The 27114-nt window shown below is 39.9% G+C and overlaps 1 protein-coding gene across 6 annotated transcripts in view; it reads right to left on the bottom strand.

Annotated features, from left to right (window-relative positions):
* The window catches only part of HDAC8 (histone deacetylase 8), a 307774-nt gene that overhangs the window by 189563 nt on the left and 91097 nt on the right, over positions 1–27114 (bottom strand). For 5 of the 6 annotated variants that reach the window (XM_049873305.1, XM_049873306.1, XM_049873307.1 and 2 more), the window contains exons 5-7: positions 17660–17772; positions 13425–13502; positions 12499–12607 (exon numbers count right to left, since the gene is read on the bottom strand). In XM_049873305.1, coding sequence (XP_049729262.1) covers positions 12499–12607; positions 13425–13502; positions 17660–17772 — 300 coding nt within the window. Of the gene's footprint in view, positions 1–9179; positions 11511–12498; positions 12608–13424; positions 13503–17659; positions 17773–27114 lie in introns of those variants that run through there. The other variant, XM_049873309.1, reaches the window with a different exon arrangement.

The following is a 27114-nucleotide window of genomic DNA, read 5'->3' as shown; positions in this document are numbered from 1 at the left end:
ATACTAGTAAAAAAAGAGTTCTACTTGTAGCACCAACTCTAGTAGCTCCCATGGAAATTACGAGTAGCTTTTGGGAATCAATGACCCTTGCCTTTCTACATTAAAAAAAGTATTGAATAACTTAGGGAGATCTGTGTAATTGTCTTTTACATAAAATGGAACCCAAGATCTTTTGGTGATAGAAAACATTCATGTAAATATTCCATATCCAGTCTATTACAAAAAGAAACACAAAGCCAATTTTTTAAAAAGGGGATATGTTCAGTCTTAAGATGAAACCATAAAGTTCCTGCTTGACTTGCTGGCAAAGTCCAACAGGCTACAGTAGGGAAAAAGTTATGTAAAAAAATGGGAAAAATAGCAAGTGAATCCCACAGGGTGAGGCAGTTCCGGAGCAAACTAGAAATTGGGTGGCAAACAAAAATTAGAGCATCTTGTAAGTGAACCAGCAATAAGACATCCTTTATAATCGTAAGAACTAAGCCAGAGAACCAGTGGGACCAGGAAACAAGAAGGATGACAAAGAGCGGATACACCGAATGACTTTTTAAAATGAGTAAGCCAGTCCTATGTCAAACTTATCTTTTGAGGCAGGTAGATGGGTCAGAGGAACAATGGGAAATGTGCAGGAAACTCTGGTTCTAAGCTACAAACTAAACCCCCCCAAAAAACCAAACCCAGTGCCGTTGAGTCGATTCCGACTCATAGTGACCCTATAGGACAGAGTAGAACTGCCCCGTAGAGTTTCCAAGGAGCGCCTGGTGGATTCGAACTGCCAACCCTTTGGTTAGCAGCTGTAGCACTTAACCACTATGCCACCAGGGTTTCCAGCTACAAACTAGATGTAGTCAAAAAAAGCATAATGACTGGGACTAAGTCACCAAGGCTGGCCCTGTGTAAAACTGTTTAGTTGGCATCATTTTTTTTTTTTGGTACCCCTTTCCCTCTACTTCTGTATTAACCTAATTCCTGCTCCTCTGAATATTCAGGATACTCATGCTCTAACCCTTTCAAAATCTACTGTCAAGAAATGCTCTGTTAATCCACACATGAACAGCACAGTGGGGGTCAGAAGGAAAGGTTATTCCAAAATTGCATTTGAAGCTCTATTTCTAATTATAGAACAAAAATACGTGTTTTCTGTTAAAGGAATTTCAGGTATTAGTTCAACAGATGGGAGAGATGTTTGGGGAAGGAAGCCTTCCTGGCACCCTTGGAATCAGAGGTCCCTTCCCAAACACCTTGACCAGATTTGACTTCTTTTAATTGGGCTTTAGATGAAGGTTTACAGAGCAAATTAGTTTCTCATTAAACAATTAATACACATATTGTGACATTGGTGTCAACCCCGTGATGTGTCAACACTCTCCCCTTCTCGACCTTAGGCTCCCCATTTCCATACATCCAGCTTTCCTGTTCCCTCCTACCTTCTTGTACTTGCCCCGGGACTGGTGTGCCCATTTAGTCTCATACACATGGTTGAGCTGCGTGTATTATTGTTTGTTTTATGGGCCTGTCTAATCTTTGGCTGAAGGGTGAACCTCAGCAGTGACTTCAGTACTCAGTTAAAAAGGTGTCTGGGGCCATACTCTCAGGGTTTCAGACCAGTAAGTCTGTTTTTTTTTTTTTTTTTGTAGGTCTGAACTTCATTCTACATTTGTCTCCAGCTCTGTCCGGGACCCTCTATACATTTGACTTCCGAAGGAAATCAAAGGAAAAAAATTGTGTACTTCTAATGAAAACCTGAATGATCATTGTGTGGATTTCTGGTGTGGTTCCACAGGTAAAAGAGGCCCGGGAACTATGAACTGATGAGTGTCTGGTTCTTTAATAGGCAAGCTGGAAGAATCTTTAATAAATGCTAGCCTCCTGTATGTAAAAACCATCAAACTACTGAGGGTGGTGACAGGGGGCGGGGGGGGGCAACACAGTTTCTGTAAAGGGAAATCATGTGTAATCTTCTGTGGATCTTTTTCGTGGGACTAAACTAACTTTTAAAATGATTAAGTTTGACACCTAGGCTATTTTTAAAAATGAACTGGTGAGATTTCAAATTTTTTTAATCGTGTACTAGGAACTGGTTTATAGGAAAAAAAAAACTCAAACAGAAAATACAGGCGAAAAACATACATTTTTATGAATGAAGAAGGATAAATAGTAGAGTTCCTCAGTGGTAGGTACTAGAACTCAAGTCTGCAGTTGATACTAAGTTTTTCCAGGCAGTGAAATGCTAAGTTGATGGGGGTAAAAGGAAGATCTCAGAGGCTGTTTGATTGGCAGATGAGGTTCAACAGGGACATGTGTCAGTTAATCCATTTAGGGAGGGCCAGGTATCACAAACTATACTTGCAAGATGATGAGTGCTGACCTTTCAATGAAGACCCATGAAAAAGCTCTAGGAAATACTGTGGACAGCACACTGAAGAGAACAAACTAGCTTCCTGCTATGGCAAAAAAGGACAACATTATGTTGGGCACCGTCAAGAAGGGGATCGAAAGGAAAACAAATGCTTCTCTCACACAGAACCGTCGAACATCTTTATTGATTAAGTTACATATGCAACTCTGATTCGGACATCTTAAGAAGGACAGTACAGAGACTAAGGGGATCTGTGAAAACGGCGGTGTAGGGGCGTCGGACTTCCTTGTCTACCTTCACAAGGAGGGAGGAGAATCGCTATCAGCATCAACAGACCAGGGCTGATTGTTATGAGATGGAGATCAGACATACCTTCACCTCCAACCTTTTTACCAATTTTGACATGAGCCATCCCTCCCACGACACTCTCTACTTCTCTGCTGGGCTTGATAATTCATTGCAATGGTCACACAGAACTCATAGACAATATTCACGATTATGGGGTTTATTAGGAAGGAAACAGGTTACAATTCAGGATCAGGAACAACTCAGGATACAGTTCTTTGGTCAGGAGAGCTTTTCAGCCATGCCCACAGGCAGGCCTCTCCCTGGGCCCCTGGGCCTCCGAGCCTGGCCTCTGCCCTATTTGGTCGAGTGTTAAAAAGATCTTTAACTCCACCAATAAGTGCCCAGAGGCACCCCACTTGCCAGTAAGCCTCAGCCCGAAGGTACTCAGCTTTCTGCTCCGTGGGTCTGCAAGCCTAGCTCTGCTGTAAAGTGCCCAGGGACACCCCGAATCCACCAGAAAGCCTCCTGCCCGAAGACTCTCAGCTCTCTCACTCCATAGGTTTGCATGCCTACTGTAGCTTCCTCACTCTGTGGGCTGGGAAGCCCACTGTGCCATCTTGTGCCGGTCTCCTGATTCTACTGCTGCCGTCTCTCTCCCACTGCTTGTCTCCAGTGTTACGGCTCTCTCTGTCTCCTGGGTCTAGGAGGTTCTCAGCACAGGGACTCTAGGTCCAAAGGATGCACTCCACTCCGGCTCTTCATTCTTCTTCTTTTTTTATATATTTATTTATTGTGTTTTAAGTGAAAGTTTACAATTTACGCCAGTTTCTCATACAAAAACTTATACACACGTGCTTATGTGACCCTAGTTGCTCTCCCTACAATGTGACAGCGCATTCTTCTCTACCCTGTATATCCCATGTCTGTCCAACCAGCTCCCGTCCCCCTCTGCCTTCTCATTTCGCCTCTGGACAGGAGCTGCCCACTTAAGTCTCATTTGTCTACTTAAGCTAAGAAGCACACTCCTCACCAGGATCATTTTATGTGTCATAGTCCAGTCTAATCTTTGTCTGGAGAGTAGGCGTTGGAAATGGTTTTAGTTTTGAGCTAACTGAGATTCTGGGGGCCATGTCCTCTGGGGTTCCCCCAGTCTCAGTCAGACCATTAAGCCTGGTCTTTTTACTAGAATTTGAGTTCTGCACCCCACTTTTCTCCTGCTCCATCAGGGATTCCCTATTATGTTCCCTGTCAGGGCAGTCATTGGTGGTAGCTGGGCACCATCTAGTTCTTCTGGTTGAAGGCTTATGGAGTCTCTGGTTTATGTGGCCCTTTCTGTTTCCTGGGCTCATATTTTCCTTGTGTCGTTAGCGTTCCTCATTCTCCTTTGTTCCAGGTGGGTTGGGACCAATTGATGCATCTTAAATGGCTGCATGCTAGCTTTTAAGACCCCAGACACCAGTCACCAAAGTGGGATGTAGAACATTTTCTTAATAACCTTTGTTATGCCAATTGATCCGGATGTCCCCTGAAACCTTGGTCACCAGACCCCTGCCCCTGCTACTCTGTCCCTCAAAGTGTTTGGTTGTATTCAGGAAACTTCTTAGCTTTTGGTTTAGTCCAGTTGTGCTGACTTACCCTGCATTGTGTGTTGTCCTTCCCTTCACCTAAAGTAATTCTTGTCTACTATCTAGTTAGTGGATACCCCCCTTTCCCTCCCTCCCCACCCTCATAACCATCAAAGAATGTTTTCTTCTGTGTTTCAACCTTTTCTTGAGTTCTTATAATAGTGGTCTTAGACATGTCCTTTTGAGGTTGACTGATTTCACTCAGCATAATGCCTTCTAGATTCATCCATGTTATGTTTCTCAGGTTCATCGTTGTTCTTTATCATTGTGTAGTATTTCATTGTGTGAATATACCATAATTTGTTTATCCATTCATCCACTGATGGGCACCTAGGTTAGTTATTTCCATCCTTTTGCTATTGTAAACAGTGCTGCAATGAACATGGGTGTGCATATATCTATTCGTGTGAGGGCTCTTATTTCTCTAGGATATATTCCAAGGTGTGGGATTGCTGGATTGTACGGTAGTGCTATTTCTGGCTTTTTAAAAAAGCGCCAAATCAATTTCCAAAGTGGTGATACCCTTTTACATTCCCATCAGCGGTGTATAAGTGTTCCAGTCTCTCTACAACTTCTCCAACACTTACTATTTTGTGTTTTCTGGATTAATGCTAGCCTTGTTGGAGTTTCCTTTGTTGGAGTGAGATGGTATCTCATTGTAATTTTCATTTGCATTTCTCTAATGGCTAATGACCTTGAGCATTTCCTCATGTATCTGTCAGCCCCCTAAATGTCTTCTTTGGTGAAGTGCCTGTTCATATCCTTTGCTCATTTTTTAAATTGGGTTATTTGTCTTTTTGTTGTTGAGGTTTTGCAATACCTTATAGATTTTAGAGATTAGATGCTGATTGGGTTTGTCATAGCCAAAATTTTTTCCCAGTCTTTTGATGAAGTCTTTGGATGAAAATAAGTGTTTGATTTTTAGGAGCTCCCAGGTATCTAGTTTCTCTTCTGGTGTTTGTGCGTTGTTAGAAGCGTTTTGTATTCTGTTTATACCATGTATTAGGGCTCTGAATTTTTCTTCTGTGATCCTTATCATTTTAGACTTTATATTTAGGTCTTTGATTCATTTTGAGTTTGTTTTTGTGCATGGTGTAAGGTATGGGTCTTGTTTCAATTTTTTGCAGATGGAAATCCAGTTATGCCAGCACCATTTGTTAAAGGGACGATCTTTTCCCCAATTAATGGATTTTGGGCCTTTGTCAAATATCAGCTGCTCATAGGTGGATGAATTTACATCTGGATTCTCAAATCTGTTCCATTGGTCTATGTATCTGTGGTTGTACCAGTATCAGGCTGTTTTGACTACTGTTAACGGTTAAATAGGTTCTAAATTAGGTAGTGTGAGGCCTCCCGCTTTGTTCTTCTTTCTCAGTATTGCTTTACTTATTCAGGGCCTCTTCCCTTTCCATATGAAGTTGGTGATTTGCTTCTCCATCTCATTAAAAAAAAGGCATTGGAATTTGGGTCAGGATTGCATTGTATCTGTACATTGCTTTGGGTAGAATAGACATTTTCACAATGTTGAGTCTTCCTATCCATGAGCAAGATATGTTTTTCCACTTATGTGGGTCTCTTTTGGTTTCTTGCAGTAGTGTCTTGTAGTTTTCTTTGTATAGGTATTTTATTTTATTTGTCTCTGGTTAAATGTATTCCGAAGTATTTTATCTTCTTGGGGGCTATTGTAAACGGTATCGATGTGGTGATTTCCTTTTCAACATTCTCTTTGCTGGTGTAGAGGAATCCAACTGATTTTTGTATGTTTATCTTGTATCCTGATACTTTGCTGAACTCTTCTATTAGCTCCAGTAGTTTTCTTGTAGGTTTTTCAGGGTTTCCTGTGTATAAGATCATGTCATCTGCAAATAGAGATACTTTTACTACTACCTTACGAATTTTGGTTGCCCTTTATTTCTTTTTCAAGCCCAAATTCTCTGGCTAGGAACTCCAGCACAATGTTGAATAAGAGTGGTGATAAAGGGCATCCTTGTCTTGTCCCCATTCTCTAGAGGAATGCTCTCAGACTCTCCATTTAGGATGATGTTGTCTGTTGGCTTTGTATAAATGCCCTTTATTATGTTGAGGAATTTTCCTTCTATTCTTATTTTGCTGAGAGCTTTTTAACACAAATGGGTGTTGGGCTTTTTCAAGTGCCTTTTCTGCATCAATTGATAAGGTCATGTAGTTCTTGTCTTTTGTTTTATTTATGTGATGGATTACATTTATTGTTTTTCTAATGCTGAACCATCCTTGCATACCTGGTATGCATCCAACTCGGTCACGGTGAATTATTTTTTTGATATGTTGTTGAATTCTACTGGTTAGAATTTTGTTGAGGATTTTTCCATCTAAGTTCATGAGGAATATTGGTCTCTAATTTTCTCTTTTTTTAACCTGGTTTTGGTATCAGGGTTATGCTGGCTTCATAGAAAGAGTTTGGGAGTATTCCATCTTTTTCTATGCTCTGAAATACCTTTAGTAGTAGTGGTGTTAACTCTTCTCTGAAAGTTTGGTAGAGTTCTCCAGTGAAGCCGTCATGGCCAGGGCTTTTTTTTTTTTGTTGGGAGTTTTTAAATTATCTTTTCAATCTCTTCTTTTGTTATGGGTTTATTTAGTTGTTCTACCTCTGTTTGTGTTAGTTTAGGTAGGTAGTGTGTTTCTAGAAATTTATCCATTTCCTCTAGGTTTTCAAATTTGTTAGAGTACAATTTTTCATAGTATTCTGTTATGATTCTTTTAATTTCAGTTGAGTCTGTTGTGATGTCGCCCATCTCATTTCTTATTCAGTTATTTGCTTCCTCTCTTGATTTTCTTTTGTTAGTTTGGCCAGTGGTTTATCGATTTTGTTGATCTTTTCAAAGAACCAGATTTTGGTCTTGTTAACTCTTTCAAATGTTTTTCTATTCTTTATTTCATTTAATTCTGCTCTAATTTTTATTATTTGCTTTCTTCTGGTGCCCAAGGGCTCCTTTTGCTGTTCTCTTTCTCTTTGTTCGAGTTGTAGGATTATTGTTTTGATTTTGGCCCTTTCTTCTTTTTGGATGTGTGCACTTATTGCTATAAAGTGACCTCTGAGCACTGCTTTTGCTGTGTCCCAAAGATTCTGATAGGATGTGTTTTCATTCTCATTTGATTCTATGAATTTCTTTATTCCGTCCTTAATTTCTTCTTTAACTCAACAGTTTTTCAGCAAGGCGTTGTTCAGTTTCCATGTGTTTGATTTTAAATCTTTGCTTTTTCTGCTATCGATTTCTACTTTTATGGCTTTATGGTCAGAAGATGTGCTTTGTAATATTTTGATGTTTTCGATTCTGTTAAGGCTTGCTTTATGGCCTGATACATGGTCTATTTTGGAGAACATTTCATGTGTGTTGGAAAAGAAAGTATACTTGGGTGCTGTTGGGTGGAATGTTCTTTACATGTCTATGAGGTCAAGTTGGTTGATTGTGGCATTTAGGACGTCCATGTCTTTACTGATAAGCTTCTTTCTGGATGTTCTGTCCTTCACCAAAAATGGTGTGTTGAAGTCTCCTATTATTATTGTGGAGCTGCCTATCTCCCTTTTCAATGCTTTTAGAGTTTGTTCTATGTATTTTGGAGCCCTGTCGTTGGGTTGTAAATATTTATTATGGTTATGTCCTCCTGGTGTATTGACCCTTTAATCATTATATAGCACCTTCCTTAGCATTTGTAGATTTTAATGTCTATTTTGGCAGAAATTAATATTGCCTCTCCTGTTCTTTTTTGATTGTTGTTTGCTTGATATATTTTTTCCAGCCTTAGAGTTTTACTTTGTTTGTGTCCTTAAGACTAATGTGTGTCTTTTGTAGGCACCATATAACAGATTTTTTTTTATCCGTTCCGCCACTCTCTGTCTCTTTATTGACGCATTTAGTCCATTTACATTCAGCATAATTATTGATAGGTATGTGTTTAATGCTGTCATTTTGGTGTCTTTTTTTTTGTGTGTTGTTGACAGTTTCTTTGTTGGACTTAATTTTCTGTGGTGAGTCGTTTATTTTATTTTCCTCTTTTTCATTGTTGATTTTGTATTTGCTGGGTCTTTATGTTTTTCTTGTGTTTTATTTTGATGTGTAGGATTGTTATTTTCCTTTGTGGTTATGTTAATATTTTCCCCTATTTTTCTAAGTTTAAACCAATGTTTTATTTCTTTATATTGCCTTGACTTCCTCTGCATATGAAAGATCTGTGACTACATTTTCAGTCCCTCTTTTTTGTTTTAATGTCATCTTTTACATAATGATGTCTCTGTTTCCTTGTTTTGAGCGTTGTAGTTCTGATTTATTTTGCTGTTTCCCTATCTGGGTTGATATCTGGTTGCTCTGTATTGTGTTCTAGTCTTGGGTTGTTATCCGATGTTATTGATTTTCTAACTGGAAGACTCCCTTTGGTGTTTCTTGTAATTTTGGTTTGGGTTTTGGAAATTCCCTAAACCTCTGTTTATCCTGAAATGTTCGAATTTTGCCATCATATTTGAGAGACAGTTTTGCTGGATATATAATTCTTGGCTGGCAATTTTTTTCCTTCAAAGCTTTGTATATGTCATCCCATTCCCTTCCTGCCTGCATGGTTTCTGCTGAGTAGTCTGAGCTTAGTCTTAGTCTCTCCTTTGTAGGTGACTTTTCATTTATCCTTAGCTGCTCTTAAAATTCTCTCTTCATCTTTGGTTTTGGCAAGTTTGATTATGTCTTGGTGACTTTCTTCAGGGATCTACCTTGTGTGGGGTTCGATGAGCATCTTGGATATATGTCTTCTCATCTTTCATGATATCAGGGAAGTTTTCTGCCAACAAATCTTCAACAATTCTCTCTGTATTTTCTGTTATTCCCCTTCCCCCGCCCTGTTCTTGTACTCCAATCACTCGTAGGTTATTCCTCTTGATAATTCTTAGGGCTTCTTCCTTTTATAAAATTCTTTTATCTGCTTTTTCCTCAAATATGTTGGTGTCAATCTTTATCTTCAATCTCACTAATTCTGACTTTCCATTACCTCAGTTCTGCACCTATGACTTTCTAATTCTGAAATTTTATTGTCAATCTTCTGGATTTCTGTTTGCTGTCTCTCTGTGGATTCTTGCAGCTTATTAAATTTGTCATTATGCTCTTCTCTAATCTTCTTAACTTCCTTTATTCCCTTGTCTGTTGCTGCTTGGCTTGTTCTGCCTTTTGCCTGATCTCGTGAAGATTTCTGTATACTAATCTTTTGTATTCTATCTCTGTTAATTTCAGGAAGTTATCTTCATCCAGAATATTTCTTGATTCTTTGTTTTGGGAGCTTACTGAAGCCATCATGGTCTTCCTCTGTATGTGATTTGATATTGACTGTTGTCGCCGAGCCATCAGTAAGTTATTGTATTTATTTATATTATGTTTGCTTACTGTGTCCTAGTTTCATGTTTTGTTTTGATACTCCCAAATAGGCTGCTCGAGTTGAGCTAGTTTAATTGCTGGTGACTTTGAAGCTCTAATGTTCTATGACCAGGTGGTTAGAGCTGTTACTAGGTATGTGAGCCCACTTGTCTGTTTACTTTTCTTGTATGGATTCAGCTCAGGTGTCCAGGTTGTCAGTCATCGAGTGTGTGGTGCAGGCTCTCACCTACAGTACTCGACAAGCAGGGGTGATTGGTATAGTCACAAGTATCTGGCTGCAGTCAGGGGTTACATGCTGAGCAAGGCAGGGGGCTGACAAGCACTCGAGTTTATGAAGAAAGTGTGTCTCTATTCCCTAGAGTATGTAGGTGGGTGACTTTTGCAGCCAGACTATGGGCACCCAGTGCTATTGGCTGTTAGGACTGGGAGGAACCCCTTTCTCAGGTGGCTAGGTGGCATGGTTGAAGCCTCCAGTCCTCAGGCCCGATGTGGGTGGGTGAGGACCCTGCTGAATAGGCAGTGTCAAATGTCACAAACCTGCCTCTCAACCATATAGCTGAAAGAGTTGAAGTTAGACTTCAGGTATATACCCTGTTGTACTGTGCTAATGAGGGCCTACACTGTTGAAATGGGCCCACACAGGTCTATGCAGGGGTGAAAGGTATTCAAAATCTGTGGACCCATTATGCCCATGCCTAGGCAAAGGACCTGTTTCTGCCCTGAGTTCCTGGCTTAGGGGAGCCGGAAGATTATTTTTATCTTGTTTGTTAATTTGTTCCCTTTTCAAGGCCAGGGAATGGCTCAGGGTGTGTGATGAGACCTAATTCTGGCCCAGGGGATGTGCAGAGTGCAGAGTGGCAAGGGAGCAGGTAAGTGGGAGATATGTTTTTCCCAAAGGGGTATTTTTTGATCCATGTGGTAGGTTAGAAACACGTACTTATCTTTTGCTGATTGAGCGCTGGTTTTCACTGATTCTGGAGGCGTGAGTAGGCTCTTCACCATTCGGTCTCTCCTGATGTGGAAAACACATCCTGAACACCACCGTTTGACTCACTGCACTTGTGTCAGTGGATCCGGCCTTTGGGGTGTTGGTTCCTGCTGGGTCAGGTCTGGTAACTCTTTGCTGCTTCTGAACTGTCTCTCCCTCCCCCTGCTGCTCAGTCTGATTTCTCAACTTTGCCTTTGATGTTTAGGGCTCCAGGTTGTCACACATAATTGATTCACTTGTTTTTTGGGGTCTTTGTTGTAAGAGGGACCACAGGAAGTGTCTGACTACTCCGCCATCTTTGCCCCGCCTCCTGGCTCTTCTTTCTTGATGATAGTGAGGTTTCTCCTTTCTGCCTCTGGAATGGCTCATTTTAAGCCTAGCAGAATGGCAAAACTGACCAATCCCCTTGATAGGGTTCCATGCACTATATTTGCATTTTTAGCAAGCTGTTCAGTCCCCTTGGTGGGCCATAAGCAACTTATTTGCATAGTCCCACCCAATCATTGTGTGGGAGTTATAAGACCATGTGAGGCTAAAAGGGCCATATTAAGTAATTCACTGTACCGCAGGAGCAAAGAAGAACAACTAAAACCATCAATGGCAGGCTCCAAAAATACTTTTTGTCTGAAAATACAGAGGTAATCAGGAGATATGGTCAAAATCTCTAAAATTATTCAGAGGCTAGTGCTGCTGAATGATGACTTGGTTTATCAAATCTTTTGAGCTAAGAGTACCTCTGAAGCACAAAGTTTTTATTTTTTTAATCATTCTACTTTGTTTATACAACTTCCAATGATGAAGGCCAGTGCAGGCTCCTTTGGGAAGTCCCTGTTTCCACCAGAGGTTGGGAGAAATCTGAGCTGAGTGGAGGAAAGATCAAAAGCATTTCAGTTTCCCATTGTTGTTGTTGTTGTATGCCGTCTAGTCAATCCTGATTCATAGTGACCCTATGTGGCAGTTTTACTCGTAGGGTTACTATGAGTCAATCCCCCATTAAGAAAACCAAACCCACTGCTGTTGAGTCAATTATGACTCGTAGTGACCCTATAGAACAGAGTAGAACTGCCCCATAGGGTTTGCATGGCTGTGATCTTTACGGAAGCAGAAACCACTGTGCCACCAGGGCTCCTTCAATCCCCATTACTTACCTTAAAAAATGTTGACATGCTGAATTCTAGTCAGGCGCTCTTTCTCTGTTGCCATTGTCAGCAGTGAATTTGTGCCTGACCAATCTCAATTTTTATAAATATGAGTTTAGCCCCACCATTCCATAGGGCTTTTCAGCCCTGATGGTCTAAACTTTGGCACCAATCTGTCTGCCTACAAGTGGCTGTAATTAAATCCTTAACATAGTTTAAAAAGAATAAATTTCTAACTCCAATTTTAATACAATGGACAGAACTTAAGAATGTATAATAAAGAACTGTAGTCAACTCTCTAATATTCACACCAGTGGAGGGAAGTACAGATTTCAATAATGGAAAACTGAAACTTATCCTCCCAGCCTAAGGAAATCCCACAGGTAAAAGTTTCTTCAGCTAAGAAGAAGCAGACAAGGGATTCCCTGAGGGCAGCCTAGAAACTCTGTTCTTCGGATGGCCTTAATAATACTGGGTAGCAGGTAAGGTAAAACCAGGAACATGGCTGTGGTCCAACCACTTGGCGCTCCCAAACGGGATGGCTACCTGATCAAGTAAGCATAATGAGCAATGTACAAAAGCAATGTGGGTATACAGTGGTTTTCTTTTTCCAGTTATCCCCTGAAAACAAGAATTCTGTGAGATTGGGGGCCATTTCATCCTACAGAAATGTAATCCACTTGTTATTGGCCCAGCATTACTTCCATACCTTTCACAGATGTGGTAATACTTCTCATCCTGTATGCCATCCTGAATGGGCACATTTACACTATAGTACCGTCCCTTCCCTAGGCCAACATCAGACACGTCACCTGTTCCTGTAAAACAGAGTTAAGAGAGCACTATGATCAGTTATTAAGAATGTGAAAAGTAGAAAACTTGAAGAAGGATCCTCTAATAGGAATTCAGAAGACCTAAAAGGTCAATTAGGAGAATAATCCTGAATTACTGATGGTTCCTAAGGGATTGAAATTAAGGAAAGTAATATGGAGAATTAACTGTTGTAACGGCATTGGGGGTGTGTGTGGTATAAACAATATTGGGGAAACAGGAAAATCATAAACTGAAAAACCTTGGTTTCTATCTTGCTGGGTCAAATTGACTTGTCATGCTACTTAACCAACCTGTTGCTATCGAGTTGATTCCAACTCACAGTGACCCTATAAGACAGAGTAGAACTGCCCCATAGGGTTTTCAAGGTTGTGATCTTTATGGAAGCAGACTGACTCATGTTTGTTCTGCAGAGCAGTTGGTAGGTTTGAACTGCTGACCTTCAGTTAGCAACCAAGCACTTAACCATTGCGCCACCAGGGCTCCTTTCATGCTACTTAGGTTGACATAATATTAATATATCATTGCACTTATCAGGATATTAGGAGTTAAATGGGGTATCGGATACTATAATATGGGTAAGTGAGCTGCCTGTGACAGTCTATAAAAATCATCTGTAAAAAGAAATGATTTTACATTCCTCTTGTCATTGTCACCTCAAATAACTTGTGCTAAAATTTTGCATAGAAAAGTACCAATAAGGTATTAACAGTATGGAGCTACCCAAACATAAGATGTAAGAAATATACAGAGAATTGCTGTGCTTATTCCTTAAATGTAATATTGAATACATAGATCACTTGCCTGGGAAAAATCCTGGGGAGAATTTGTGCAAAGACACGGTCATGACTTTGGAGGTGAAACTGAAGGCATCTTCTACACCTACCAAAGAAAGAAACATCAGAAGAATCACTTCGTATATGGAACTCCTGTTTTCAACAACTGAAATTATAGAAAGCAACACTGGGAGGAAGGGAATATAAAACGGCAGCAATAATAAGGCTAACAAAGCTGAAGAATAAAAGTAACAAAAGCCTCTGTAGTTATAGGACAAGCTTAGAACTTTGGCTCTAAGTGAAGTTTTAGGGCTCCTTTGAACATTTATGGCAAACTATAACTTTTTTTTTTATTATAACTAGACTTTTCCTTTCCAAGCAATGGGATATCTGGGCTGTCTTTGCCAACCTGTTCTAAAAGGTAGGGAAGGGCTAGAGCTCAGAGTTGAGGCTTTACCAACCAGGACTGAATAGAGGAAATTGGCACCACCCTGGAAGTTTTATGTTTTGTTTTAGTGATTCTAGTTAAATATTTGTGATTTTTTTTTCCAAAGAAGTACAATGTGACAACCCTTTGAAAAGCATGACCAATACAAACATTAGGTATTATATAGTGAAAACCTAATTATAAAGTGTCTGTCTATAACACAGATTTGGTTATAAATGCATGTCATGCAAAGTCTCTTGTGCCAACTTACATTTTTCTGGCTATAAAATATGGAAGGCTGAAAATAGCCTTTGCCTTGTCCAGTAATAGCAGCTTTATAACAGAGTTATAAAGCCGGGAGGAAGATAGAGGCAAAAATAATTTTCCATTTAATCACAGTCAAAAAATGAAGAGGCCTGGGATATAAAAGATGAGATTTAAAGTAACCCTTACAAGCTACTTATACCGATATACACATCGCCCACCTCCATGCCTTTTTCCTTTCAGAATCACATGTAGATGTACTATACTCAGATCATCGGTGTGTAAAATAGAAGCACTATTAGCAAGCTCAAATGAGAAATTTTCTGTGTTTACTTAATACTCTAAGCTTTCATTAGAGGTCAACAGAGACTTAAAAAAATACTAACTGTATCTGTATATCATACGTATGTTTGAATTTCCCATGCCTTTTTAGCTTTTGCCCTAGGGAGGGAGTTAAAACCAGTTAAAGGCTCCAGGCACGAAGCACTAAGAAAAAACAAAACAAATTATAAAAAGATTTCAACTTAGAAACTAGAAGTATAAACTAGGAAAATTCATGAAAAATCCTGATTATTCACCCATCTAGAAAAGTTGTACCAATTCATACCTTGACCAATCGTGTATGAGAATTCCCATTTTCCCACACCATGACTATTGTTGGGTATTATTATTCTTGATTCCGACTCAGAGCACCCATATAGGAGAGAATAGAGCTGCCCCATAGGGTTTCCAAGGAGTGCTTGGTGGATTCGACCCGCTGACCTTTTGGTTAGCAGCCGTAGTTCTAAACCACTACACCACCAGGGTTTCCTTTTAAATCTTAGTCAATATCAAAGGCAAAAAGCACGGTCTTGTTTCAGTTTGGATTTCTCTGAGTCGTCAGAGGGTTGAGAACCTTTTCATATGTTTAGTGCTGGCACTTGCATTTCTTTCCATGGAAAGTATCATTAGGCATTATTATAAAATTGTACTTAAAAGAGGACATAGACAGATAGATTGAAGGTATGGGGGCTTGGTGGGAAAGAGGAGTTAGGAAAATGAAAGATGGTGAGGACAGGGTAGGAGTGATCAGTGAAGCCACCACATGATGCTAGTTATAGATTCATGGGAGGTTTAAAATAAACCAAATGTGTAAGGGTTTGTGGGTGGGGTAGGGGTCAGTGGAAGAGAGGTGATGAAGAGGGGAAATAAACTGAAATGAAACACACCATAAAAGCTGGCTAAAACAGGAAACTCTAAATGGTGTAGAAATAACATCGCAAATGAAAAGAACGGTTTCAGGTGAGAGCCTGATTTCATTCTTATAGGGTTCAGTGTTGTTGTTAGGTGCCATCGAGTTGATTTTTGACTCATAGAGACCCCATGTGACAGAGCAGAACTGCCCCATAGGGTTTTCTAGGCTGTAATCTTTATGAGAGCAGATCGCCAGGTCTTTTTACTGCAGAGCCACTGCGTAGGCTCAAACCGCCAGCCTTTCGATTAGCAGCCAGATACTTAACCATTGAATCACTGGGGCTTCTTATATAGTTCGAATAGAGTTGTTCTATTCTCAAGTGTGATATTAATAGTTAGAATTTCATAATCATTTAACATATTTTACTGAACCACTACCATATGCATAATGTCTGTTGAAGGCACTGCAGAGGACAGAAAGAGGTAAACAACTTGATATCTGCTCTTAGGGAACTTACAGTTTCTACGGGAGAGAAGACACAGGCATATCAAAAATTAACTAACAATATAAGACAATATATAATTAAATACCAAATCAGCAAATATAAATAATACAGGACTTGATAGAAGGGAAAGAAAACTTGGGCTGGAGTGGTCAGGGCAAATCTTCTACTGTTGGAACTTGAGTTAATGGGTAGAATTTAGAGATATAAAAAGGGAGGAGAAAACAAAACTAAGTTAGGAAAAAGTGAAATGAGGTCAGGAGGTGGGAATAAGTGATATTTATCTAGGGATCATTGAACAGACTAGCCTGGAGAGTGAGTAGTAGAAGATAAGGCTGGAAAGATGAAGGAAGCGAATTTGAGGCAGGCCTTGAAAGCTAAGATAAAGAGTGTGGACTTTACCTTGAAGATCACTGTTGCTCAAAGTGTGGCCTGTGGAACAACTGGAGTGTTGCTAAATTGTAGACTCCTAGGTTCCATACCAAAGGTATTAAATATGAATAACTGGTGGGCACGGCCCAGGAATCTTTATTTTAAAGCAAGCTCCCCAGTTTTCCTGACGGCACATTCCAGTTTGAGAACCATTGCTATAGGTCAGGGGTCAGCAAACTAAATGGTCAGATAGTAAATATTTTAGGCTTTCCAAACTAACTAGGCCTCTATTGATATGAGTCAGAATCGACGGCAATAGATTTTATATATATAAAACAAACCCATTGCCGTTGAGTCCTTTATGACTCATAGCAACTGTATATAATCCTTTAAAAATGTAGAAGCTATTCCTAGCTTGCTGACCATACAAAAACAAGCTGTGGGTCAATGCCTTCCCCTCCTATAGGCAATAAGCAGTCTCTGAAGGTTTTTGACTAAGGCTATGTTTTACATTGGCCGAGTATTCAGATATCCAATGAACATGGTTCTCAAAGCAATGTTATTTGTTGTTTTAACTCTCCCTTCTTCTCTTGGTTACCTTTTATTTTCTGCCACTGTTCCATGGTGGCATCCTCTAGGTGATGTTCCCTGGAGAGGTTTCTCCCAAAATTTCTTCCTTCTTTTTCTGTTTTGGCAGAGAATTTACCCTAACCTCAGCCATATAGTATATACTATTCCTTTCCTCTTATGCCTTGATTGTGCTAGTTTGTCTCCAAAAATCCCTGGAAACATGGAAGCAGCAATCACTAATGTTGGAGAGGGGTGGGAATACCCTAAACCAATAATTTACTGGATAAGTGTTTCTGGATCAATGGGAACACTACGTGTCATAGACAGACAGGATATATTAAAGAAACAGAATGTGGGCAACTATTATAGAAGCTTTATATTCTAGATGCAAAGTATATAGGAGGCTTGGATAAGTCCTTTCAGTGGAATCTTCTGAGAAGGGATTAATGGGGTTAATGCAAATTGTTAGAGATTTTGCTGTTATTAAAAGTTTGGGAGGATGCCCTGGGTCTGTACAGGAGAAGATATTTTAGCAATAGAATGAAAGTGGAACAGATTCTGATCACTACAAGTTGCTATCCTTATTGTTGAAAAAGTCAGAATGTAAGTCTATTTTATCTTGAGAAAGGCATAAAGGAGAAGAGAACATTGTTAGATCTAACCCCAGATTGCACTAAGAACCTACAGAAATACACTGGGTGAGGTTATTATTATTTTTTAAGATTTCTACTTCTTAAAATTCTCTATTGAAGAGCTTTGGTATTTAAAACAGCTTGGTCAGCAAAGCAGGAATTGCATCAGCTAGAAGAATCTATACTTACTTTAGGTTTCCCAATTAGGAAAAAATTTCAATTACAACAGGCATTTCTCTTTTCATCAGTTGCCCAGAAGCTGCTTCACTATTAAAAGCCTGCTGCCCTAGCACGGAAGCATCCTTGAAACTGAAGGGCTTACCATCTCCATGGTGCAGATCCAAATCCACATAGAGAATACGGTCAAATTTCCGTCGCAATCGTAATATTCCCAGGACAGCATCATTGAGATAACAAAAACCAGATGCTTCATCTCTGCAAGAAAACAAGTTGCTACAGCCAACAGCCAAAAGCAATTCAAGGGAATCTTTACAGCCAAGGATCTAACCCTTCAGATCTATTCTCTTACAATTCGCCCTTCTTTTAAGAAAACAAACAAACTCATTTATGAAGATTATATAGCAAACGTCCTAGAATGATCAGGGAATGAAGTGTTTTGGTAAACTAAATATTCAGGTGGATTGGTAAAATTTTCCATTCAGGTTCTCAGATTTCAAAGAATTAGAATATTTAACTATACTAACAAAACAGAACCTTTCTTTGATGATTCAGAAATCATTTCAAAGAACTAACGTGCCCTGGGGTCGTCATGGAGCCCTGGTGGCACAGTAGTTAAGGGCTCAGGCTGCTAACCAAAACATCGGCAGTTTGAATCTACTAGCTGCTCCTTGGAAAGCCTATGGGGCGGTTCTACTTTGTCCTATAAGGTTGCCATGAGTTGGAATCAATTTGATGGCAATGGGTTTGGTTTTTCTTTTTTGGTTTGGGGTCATTATGAAGAACACTAATGATCACTTTTAGACTTTATGAAAGCTAGAATGTAGAAGGGGGGCTTAAAGACAATCTTGCTCAGCCAGATGTAGATGTTGGAGATTGGATTATCTCTGTACTGACCCTATGACATAACCTAGAAGTCATTTTCTGAATAAGTTTTGGCACTTGTTACTAATAAAAAAGTGTAGAATGTACAAATGCCAAACCTCCTGGGCAGTATAATGTGGTTGCCTTTCTGTAAATGTAATTATTACAGTGGAGATTGAAACAGCCTTTTCTAAAGGTATTTTGTTTCCTTCGCAAAAACTGTCTTCATTGACTTCATTGGTGTCCTTCAACTTTTTTGCTATTGGTGATATTATGTCACTTTACCCTATGGCCAGCATTAACCCGTTCTTTTATTGCAGTCTCCTTCAGCCTTTTTGATTAGATGTAAAGGAATATTCTGTATTATCAAGAATGTATTATAAATTATTTTTAAGTTCTCATCCTATATCATACTTGTTTCTTTCAAATATCTAGACCATTTTTTTGGTAAGTTCTCCCTGATATTTCACTTGAAACTGAATTCTAAGCATCATGTAAAAGGAAATCTTTGTCCAGTGCCTACATAATGAATAAACTTCTTCATGGAATCTCTTCTGTAATAATATTTCATATTCTGAACAATACCCTGGTTCACAGGCTAAATCAATGAGACAGGTACACTGGCAAGCAAGAGTTGGTAAAAATATCACTAGACACTGAATTTGCTTCAGGAAAGTAAACTCAGCAAACATTGAGAAAAAGAATAGCTTGGCTGTAGGTATGGAACCAGGAAGAAACCATTTAAAGACAAACATTTGTCCATTTATGAATTCTCTGTAAATAAGAGCTAAATATGGGACATCTTTGAAAATCCTTGGATGCTATTTTTTAATTATGAAATGCCTACATTTTATAAGCCTGCTGTTGTAGCACATCAAATAAGAGTTAATCTGTTCTCCTACTGAACATCAATAGCTTTTGGCTAAGTAGAACAGAACATTAAGTCTTAGCAAAAGGAGGAGAGTGGAGAGGAGGAGGAATACAAATCAATACAAGACATACTTCCTCCCATTACAGAGCCTACAATTAAGTTAGGGAGACAGTTCATAAGAACAGAAAAAGAAAAAGAAAAACAAACGAACAAAAAAACCCCAACCAGAAACAACCCAAGTGCCCATCAATGGGTGAATGGAAAAGTAAAATATGGAACACACATACAATGGAATACTACTCAGCGATAAAGAAAAATGAGTTCCCTAAACATCTCACAGTGTGGTAAACCTGGAGGACATTATGTTGAGTGAAATGAGTTACACACACACACACACACACACACACACACACACACACATATTGTATGTTCTCACTTTTAGGAAATGACACGAACAGATAAATATACAGAAACTAATGTTCATTAGTGGTTATTGGTACAGGGGAGAGAATAGGTAGCAGTCACTTTTTGTTTATACAAATGGGAAAGGTGGCACTGAATATGGGTGAAGTTTGTACAGCATGACTGATGTAACTGATGTTAATAAGCTGTACATAGGGGAAAAGGGATGAATGGGCCAATGCTACAGGTTGTGAATGGTTTTGCAACAATAACAACAACCAAAAAAATGGGGGGTCTACAGATGCTTACCTTTTTAATGACCTTTTGCTTTCTTCATGTATGAGCTTGATGTCACCCCACATACATGAAGAAAGAAACAGGTTATTAAAAGACAGAAAAGAAAAACAAACAAACAAAAAAACCAAAATGGAGTCAGAAGAGACTCTGAAACTTAAATGTAGAATAGCTAAAGGCAATGGAAGAAGTGATGAAATAAAAGAGCTAAACAGAAGATTTCAAAGGGCTCGAGAAAACAAAGTAAAGTACTATGATGAAATGAGCAAAGCCCTGGAGTTAGAAAACCAGAGGGAAGAACACATTAGACATTTCTCAAGCTGAAAGAACTGAAAAAAAAAATTCAAGCTTTGAGTTGCAATATTGAAGGATTTTATGGGCAAAAAAAGGAGGCCTGGTGGCGCTGTGGTTAAAGTGATTGACTGCTAACTGAAAGGTTGGTGGTTTGAAACCACTAGTGACTCCACAGGAGAAAGATGTGGCAGTGTGCTTCCACAGAGATTTACAGCCGTGGAAACTTTATGGGGTTGCTATGAGTTAGAATTGATGGTGCTGAAGGAAGAAGTCCAAGCTGCACTGAAGGCACTGGCAAAAAACAAGGCTCCAGGAATTGAGGGAATACCAATTGAGATGTTTCAACAAATGGATGCAATACTGGAAGTGCTCACATGTCTATGCCAAGAAATTTGGAAGACGGCTATCTGGCCAACCGACTGGAAGAGATACATATTTGTTCCCATTCCAAAGAAAGGTGATCCAACAGAATGTGGAAATTATCAAACAACATCATATGCAAGTAAAATTATGCTGAAGATAATTAAGAAATGGTTGTAGCAGTACATTGACAGGGATATGCCAGAAATTCAAGCTGGAAAGGTAGTCCAAGATGGCAGTGTAGTCAGATGCCTCATAATGTCCTTCTTACAATAAAGACCCAAGAAAACAAGTGAAACAGATATAGATAACTTTGAAACCCTGAACATCAAAGGCAAGGCTGAAGAATAGGACTGAGTGCCAATTGGAAGGAGAGACTGTACAAAAAGAGCAGACATGGAGAATTACAGATCACAGGTGCCCTGCCAGCCAAACCTGCACAGCATGGCCATATTGAGACAAAGCAAGCAGTGTACCCAGCTGAAGCCCCCATCACCTGGCAAAGCCAAGCAGAAGTGACTCTGCACCCGTGTCCAGAGCCAGGCAGGAGTGCTCCCTGCTCTGTGAAAGTTAAATGTACTCACTTCACCCACCATGCCCCCTGACCCCTGTGGCAGAGGCCTGTGGGCTTCCCCATACCCGTCATTCATCCCTCCACGTGCAATTGCAGTCTGACAGCACACACCACTGCCCCACCCCCTGAGTCGGGGACCCGTGGACCAGCAGCATCCCCTCTTCTGCCCACCCAATCACACTGGGGGCCTGTGATCTGGTGGTGCCCACTTCTCTGCCCAGTCACCTGTGCCAGGAGCCCATGGACAGGCAGTGTCCCCTCTTCTGCCTACCCACCTGTGCCAGGAGCCTGTAGTTTGGCAGCACACCCTCCTCCATTCACCCACCCACCCACACACGCCAGGGGCCTGTGAACCAGTGATGCCTGCTCCTAAGCCCGGCCATCCCAGCCAGGACCTGTAGACCAGGAGCAGTCATTCTATGCCTGGTTGCCAGTGCCAGGAGCCCAGGGACTAGCCGCACCCCCTTTCATCTGGCCAACTGTGTTGGGGGGCTGAGGACCAGTGACGCCCATTCTTATGCCCAACCACCTGCACCGGGGACCTACAGACAGTGGTGTCTCCTACTCCCTCCAGCCACCTGTGCCGGTGGCCCAAGGACTAGTGGCACACTTTCCCCTGTGTCACGCTCTAGTGGGCAGGGGCACGCCCTCCTACTAGGCACCCATGGACTAGAGGTATCCCCCTTACCTTGCCTGCTGCTGCAAGTGGGGCCTTGTGCTCACTCTGAGCACCCCTGTGCAGCCCTGCCTGCCCAGGACTATCAGTGAGAGTTTCCATAAAACCCATCCAGTGACTGACAATGCAGGCACCCACGACTCGACCATTTGGCAACCAGCAGTGCACACACACAACACCCAACCCAGTGATCGGTGAGAATGCTCCCTCCACTTACAGCCAGGTGACTGGCTGGACAGACACATTACCTACAGCTACATCCTTAGCTGCCCCGCAAGACCAGTGAACAGAGACTTGCGCTGATGCACTCAGCACTGCCCCCACCCACCTGGAGACAGGTGGTGAGAGCTCCAGTGCAACAAGACTAGCAACCAGAATAGCATGCACACCTCACGTACTTGGATATATCAAAACATCACTACCCAGCAAAAAAAAAAAAAAATACAATAAATAAATATCATAACACCTTAATATCTCAGAGACAACAGACAATATAAAATCACATAAAGAAGCAGAACAGGGTAGCTCCAGCAAGAAACCAAAATAAAGAACCAGAAAATCTTCCAGAGAAAGAAATGGTACTGGAACTACCTGATAAGGAATCCAAAAGACTAATATATAGGGTTCTCCAAGAGATCAAGAAAGATATCAACAAAAACACAGACAAAACCAAGGAAAACAGACAAAGCAATAGAAGAATTCAGGAAAACAATACAAGAACAAAATGACAAAAATAAATAGACAATTAGGAACCATACAAAAAAAGCAACTAGAAATCCGAAAGCTTAAAAATAAAATTTCAGAAACAGACAACTCAATAGGACACAGGAGCAGAGTTGAATCAATGGAAGACAAAATCAGAGAAATAGAGGACAAATCCCTAGAAACCAATTTGTTTGAGGAAAAATCAGAAAAAAGAATGAAGAAAAATGAGGAAAGCCTAAGAATTATGCAGAACACTATCAAGAGGAAAAATTTAAGCATGATTGAAATTCCAGAACAGGAAGAGGCAAAAAACAAAAACGAATGCAAAACCAGAGAGAACTGTCTAAGATTTGCTGGCAGAAAGCTTCCCTAATATCATGAAAGACAAGAAAGTATTCATCCATGGAGCTCAATGAACCCCATGCAGGGTAGACCACCCAAAAAAACCACTAAGACGTAATCAAACCTGCCAAAACCAAAGACAAAGAGCCTGAGAGTAGCTCTGGGAAAACAAAAATCACTGACAAAGGAGAACCAATAAGACTAAGCTGTGAATACTCAGCAGAAACCATGTAGGCAAGAAAGCAATGGGATAACATACACAAAGCCTTGAAAGAAAAAAATTACCCATCAAGAATTATATATCCAGCAAAACTGTCTCTAAAATATGATGGTGAATTTTGGACAATTGAGGATAAACAGAAATTAAGGGAATTTGTAAAAAACAGACCAAACTTACAACAAATATTAAAGGAAGTCCTTTGGACAGAGAACCAACGATATAAGAAAACAACTTAAAATTAGAACACGGGACAGCATCAGCCAAATACCAACGCAGATAAAGAATTCTCAAAAATATAACAAAGCTAAAGGACTGAAAGTGGAACCAGAGATGTCAACCTGTAAATGAAGACAATGCCAAAACAATAAGGGGGAATAAATGGTGTAGTTATAGAACTTTCATATGGAGAAGAGTGAAGGCGATATCAAGAAATAAAAGACTGCTTTAAACTCATGAAGATAAATGTACATTTCAAAGTAACCACAAGGAAAGTTAACAAACATACTCATCAAAATAAAAAAGAAGAAAAACAGAAAGGCTCAGTAAGCACAAAATCAGCAATGAAACACATGAAAAGAAAATCCACAAACAAAAAGAATTCAGCACAGAAAACTAAGCAGAACAAGGAAACCATCAACATCACACACACACAAAAAAAAGCACAACAAATTGTACATACTGATAATCACACTGGATGTAAATGGTTTAAAAGCATCAGTAAAGAGACAAAGAGTGGCAGAATGGATAAAAAAAAATGACCCAGCAATATGCCATGTACAAGAAATATACCTTAGACACAAACACAAAAATAAGCTAAAATTCAAAGGATGGAAAAAAATATATATCGGGCAAAAAACAGAGGGCCCCCCCCAAACAAAACAAAACAAAAAATAACCAGAATGGCAATATTAGTCTCTGATAAAATACACTTTAATGCAGAATTTACCATGAAAACTAAGGAAGGACATTATATAATGATTAAAGGGTCAGTTCACCAAGAGGACATAGCTATAATAGGTATATATGCACCCAATGACAGGGCTCCAAAATATATAAAACAAACACTAATAGCACTGACAAGAGAAATAGTTTCACAATAATAGTAGGAGACTTCAACATACCACTTTTGGTGAAGGACAGAAGAACTAAAAAGAAACTCAACAAAGATATAGAGCATCTAAATGCCACAATCAACCAACTCAACTTCACAGACATAGAACACTGTACCCAACAGCAGCAAAGTATATACTCTTTGCTAATGCACATGGATCATTCTCCAGAACAGATCACATTTCAGGCCAAAAAGCAGCCTCAATAAAATCCAAAACACTGAAATAATACAAAACATTTTCTCTGATCACATGCTATGAAAGTAGAAATTAATAACAGGAAGAGCAAGGACAAAACTCAAATACATTAAAATTGAATAACATCTTGCTTAAAAACCACAGGGTGACAGAAGAAATCAAAGATAAAATTAAAAAAAAATCTCAAAATCAAACAAGAAGGAAAATACAACGTGCCAAAATCTTTAGGACACAGCAAAAGCACTGCTCAGACGTCAATTTATAGCAATAAATGTACACACCAAAAAAGAAGAAAAGACCAAAATCAAAACATTACATCTACAACTCAAAGAAAGAGAAAGAGAGCAGCAAAAGAATCCTGGAGTCACCAGAAGAAAGGAAATAATAAAGATTTGAGGAGAAATAAATGAAACAGGGAACAGAAAAATAGAAAAATTCAACAAGCCCAGAAGTTGGTTCTTTGAAAGGAACAATAAAATTGACAAACGACTGGCCAAACTGACAAAAGAAAAGCAAGAGAGGATGCAAATAACCCAAATAAGATGGGTGACACAACAACAGAAAGAACTGAAATAAAAAGGATCAAAACAAAATACTACGAAAAATCATACTCCAAGAAATCTGAAAACACAGAAACATACTACCTACCTAAACTAACACAAACTGAGGAAGAAACACTGAAAAGACCCATAAAAAAAAGAAGAGATTGAAGAGGTAAAAAAACAAAAAATAAAACAAAACAAAAACCTCCCAACAACAACAGCAAAAAGCCCAGGCCTGGACTCTGGTCCCTTGTCAGTGATCAGCTGACCATAGGTGGATGAATTTACACCCGGGTTCTCAATTCTGTTCCATCAGTCTTTGCGTCTGTCATTGTACCAGTACAAGGTAACCAACAGCATTCTCTAATGCAATGGAAAAACTAATGACCAACTTTACATGGAAGGGAAAGAGGGTTCTGATAAGCAAAGCATTGTTGTTGTTGTTAGGTGCTGTCGAGTTGGTTCCGACTCATAGCGACCCTAGGCACAACAGAACAAAACACTGCCCGGTTCTGAGCCATCCTTACAATCATTGTTATGCTTGAGCTCATTGTTATAGCCACTGTGTCAATCCACCTCGTTGAGGGTCTTCCTCTTTTCTGCTGACCCTGTACGTTGCCAAGCATGATGTCCTTCTCCAGGAACTAATCCCTCCTGACAACTTATCCAGAGTATGTAAGATGCAGTCTCGCCATCCTTGCCTCTAAGAAGCATTCTGGCTGTACTTCTTCTAAGAGAGATTTGTTCGTCTTTTGGCAGTCCATGGTATATTCAATATTCTTCGCCAACACCACAATTCAAAGGGATCAATTCTCCTTCGGTCTTCCTTATTCATTGTCCAGCTTTCACATGCATATGATGTGATTGAAAATACCATGGCTTGGGTCAGGCGCACCTTAGTCTTCAAGGTGACATCTTTGCTCTTCAACACTTGAAGAGGTCCTTTGCAGCAGATTTACCCAATGCAATGCATCTTTTGATTTCTTGACTGCTGCTTCCATGGCTGTTGATTGTGGATCCAAGTAAAATGAAATCCTTAACAACTTCAATCTTTTCTCCCTTTATCATGATGTTGCTCATTGGTCCAATTGTGAGGATTTTTGTTTTCTTTACATTGAGGTGCAACGCATACTGAAGGCTGTGGTCTTTGATCTTCATTAGTAAGTGCTTCAAGTCCTCTTCACTTTCAGCAAGCAAGGTGGTGTCATCTGCATAACGCAGGCTGTTAATGAGTCTTCCTCCAATCCTGATGCCCCATTCTTCTTCTTCATATAGTCCAGCTTCTCGTTTTATTTGCTCAGCATACAGACTGAATAGGTATGGTGAAAGAATATAACCCTGATGCACACCTTTCCTGACTTTAAACCAATCAGTATCCCCTTGTTCTGTTCGAACCACCACCTCTCGATCTATGTAAAGATTCCTCATGAGCACAATTAAGTGTTCTGGAATTCCCATTCTTCACAATGTTGTCCATAGTTTGTTATGATCCACACGGTCGAATGCCTTTGCATAGTCAATAAAACACAGGTAAACATCCTTCTGGTACTCTCTGCTTTCAGCCAGGATTCATCTGACATCAGCAATGATAGCCCTGGCTCCACGTCCTCTTCTGAAACCGGCCTGACTTCCTGGCAGTTCCCTGTCGATATACTGCTGCAGCCGTTTTTGAATGATCTTCAGCAAAATTTTGCTTGCATGCGGTATTAATGATATTGTTCTATAATTTCCACATTCGATTGGATCACCTTTCTTGGGAATAGGCATTAATATGGATCTCTTCCAGTCAGTTGGCCAGGAAGCTGTCTTCCATATTTCTTGGCATAGACGAGTGAGCACCTCCAGTGCTGCATCTGTTTGTTGAAACATCTCAATTGATATTCCATCAAATCCTGGAGCCTTGTTTTTCACCAGTGCCTTCAGAGCAGCTTGGACTTCTTCCTTTAGTACCATCGGTTCCTGATCATATGCCACCTCTTGAAATGGTTGAACATTGACTAATTCTTTTTGGTATAATGACTCTGTGTATTCCTTCCATCTGCTTTTGATGCTTCCTGCATCGTTGAATATTTTCCCCATGGAATCCTTCACTATTGTGACTCAAGGCTTGAATTTTTTCTTCAGTTCTTTCAGCTTGAGAAATGCCGAG

This window comes from Elephas maximus, chromosome X (genome assembly GCF_024166365.1).
Source record: "Elephas maximus indicus isolate mEleMax1 chromosome X, mEleMax1 primary haplotype, whole genome shotgun sequence".
In the NCBI taxonomy this organism is placed as follows: domain Eukaryota; kingdom Metazoa; phylum Chordata; class Mammalia; order Proboscidea; family Elephantidae; genus Elephas; species Elephas maximus.
Note: the sequence above shows the minus strand (reverse complement) of the source record. Positions and strands in the feature narration are given on the sequence as shown.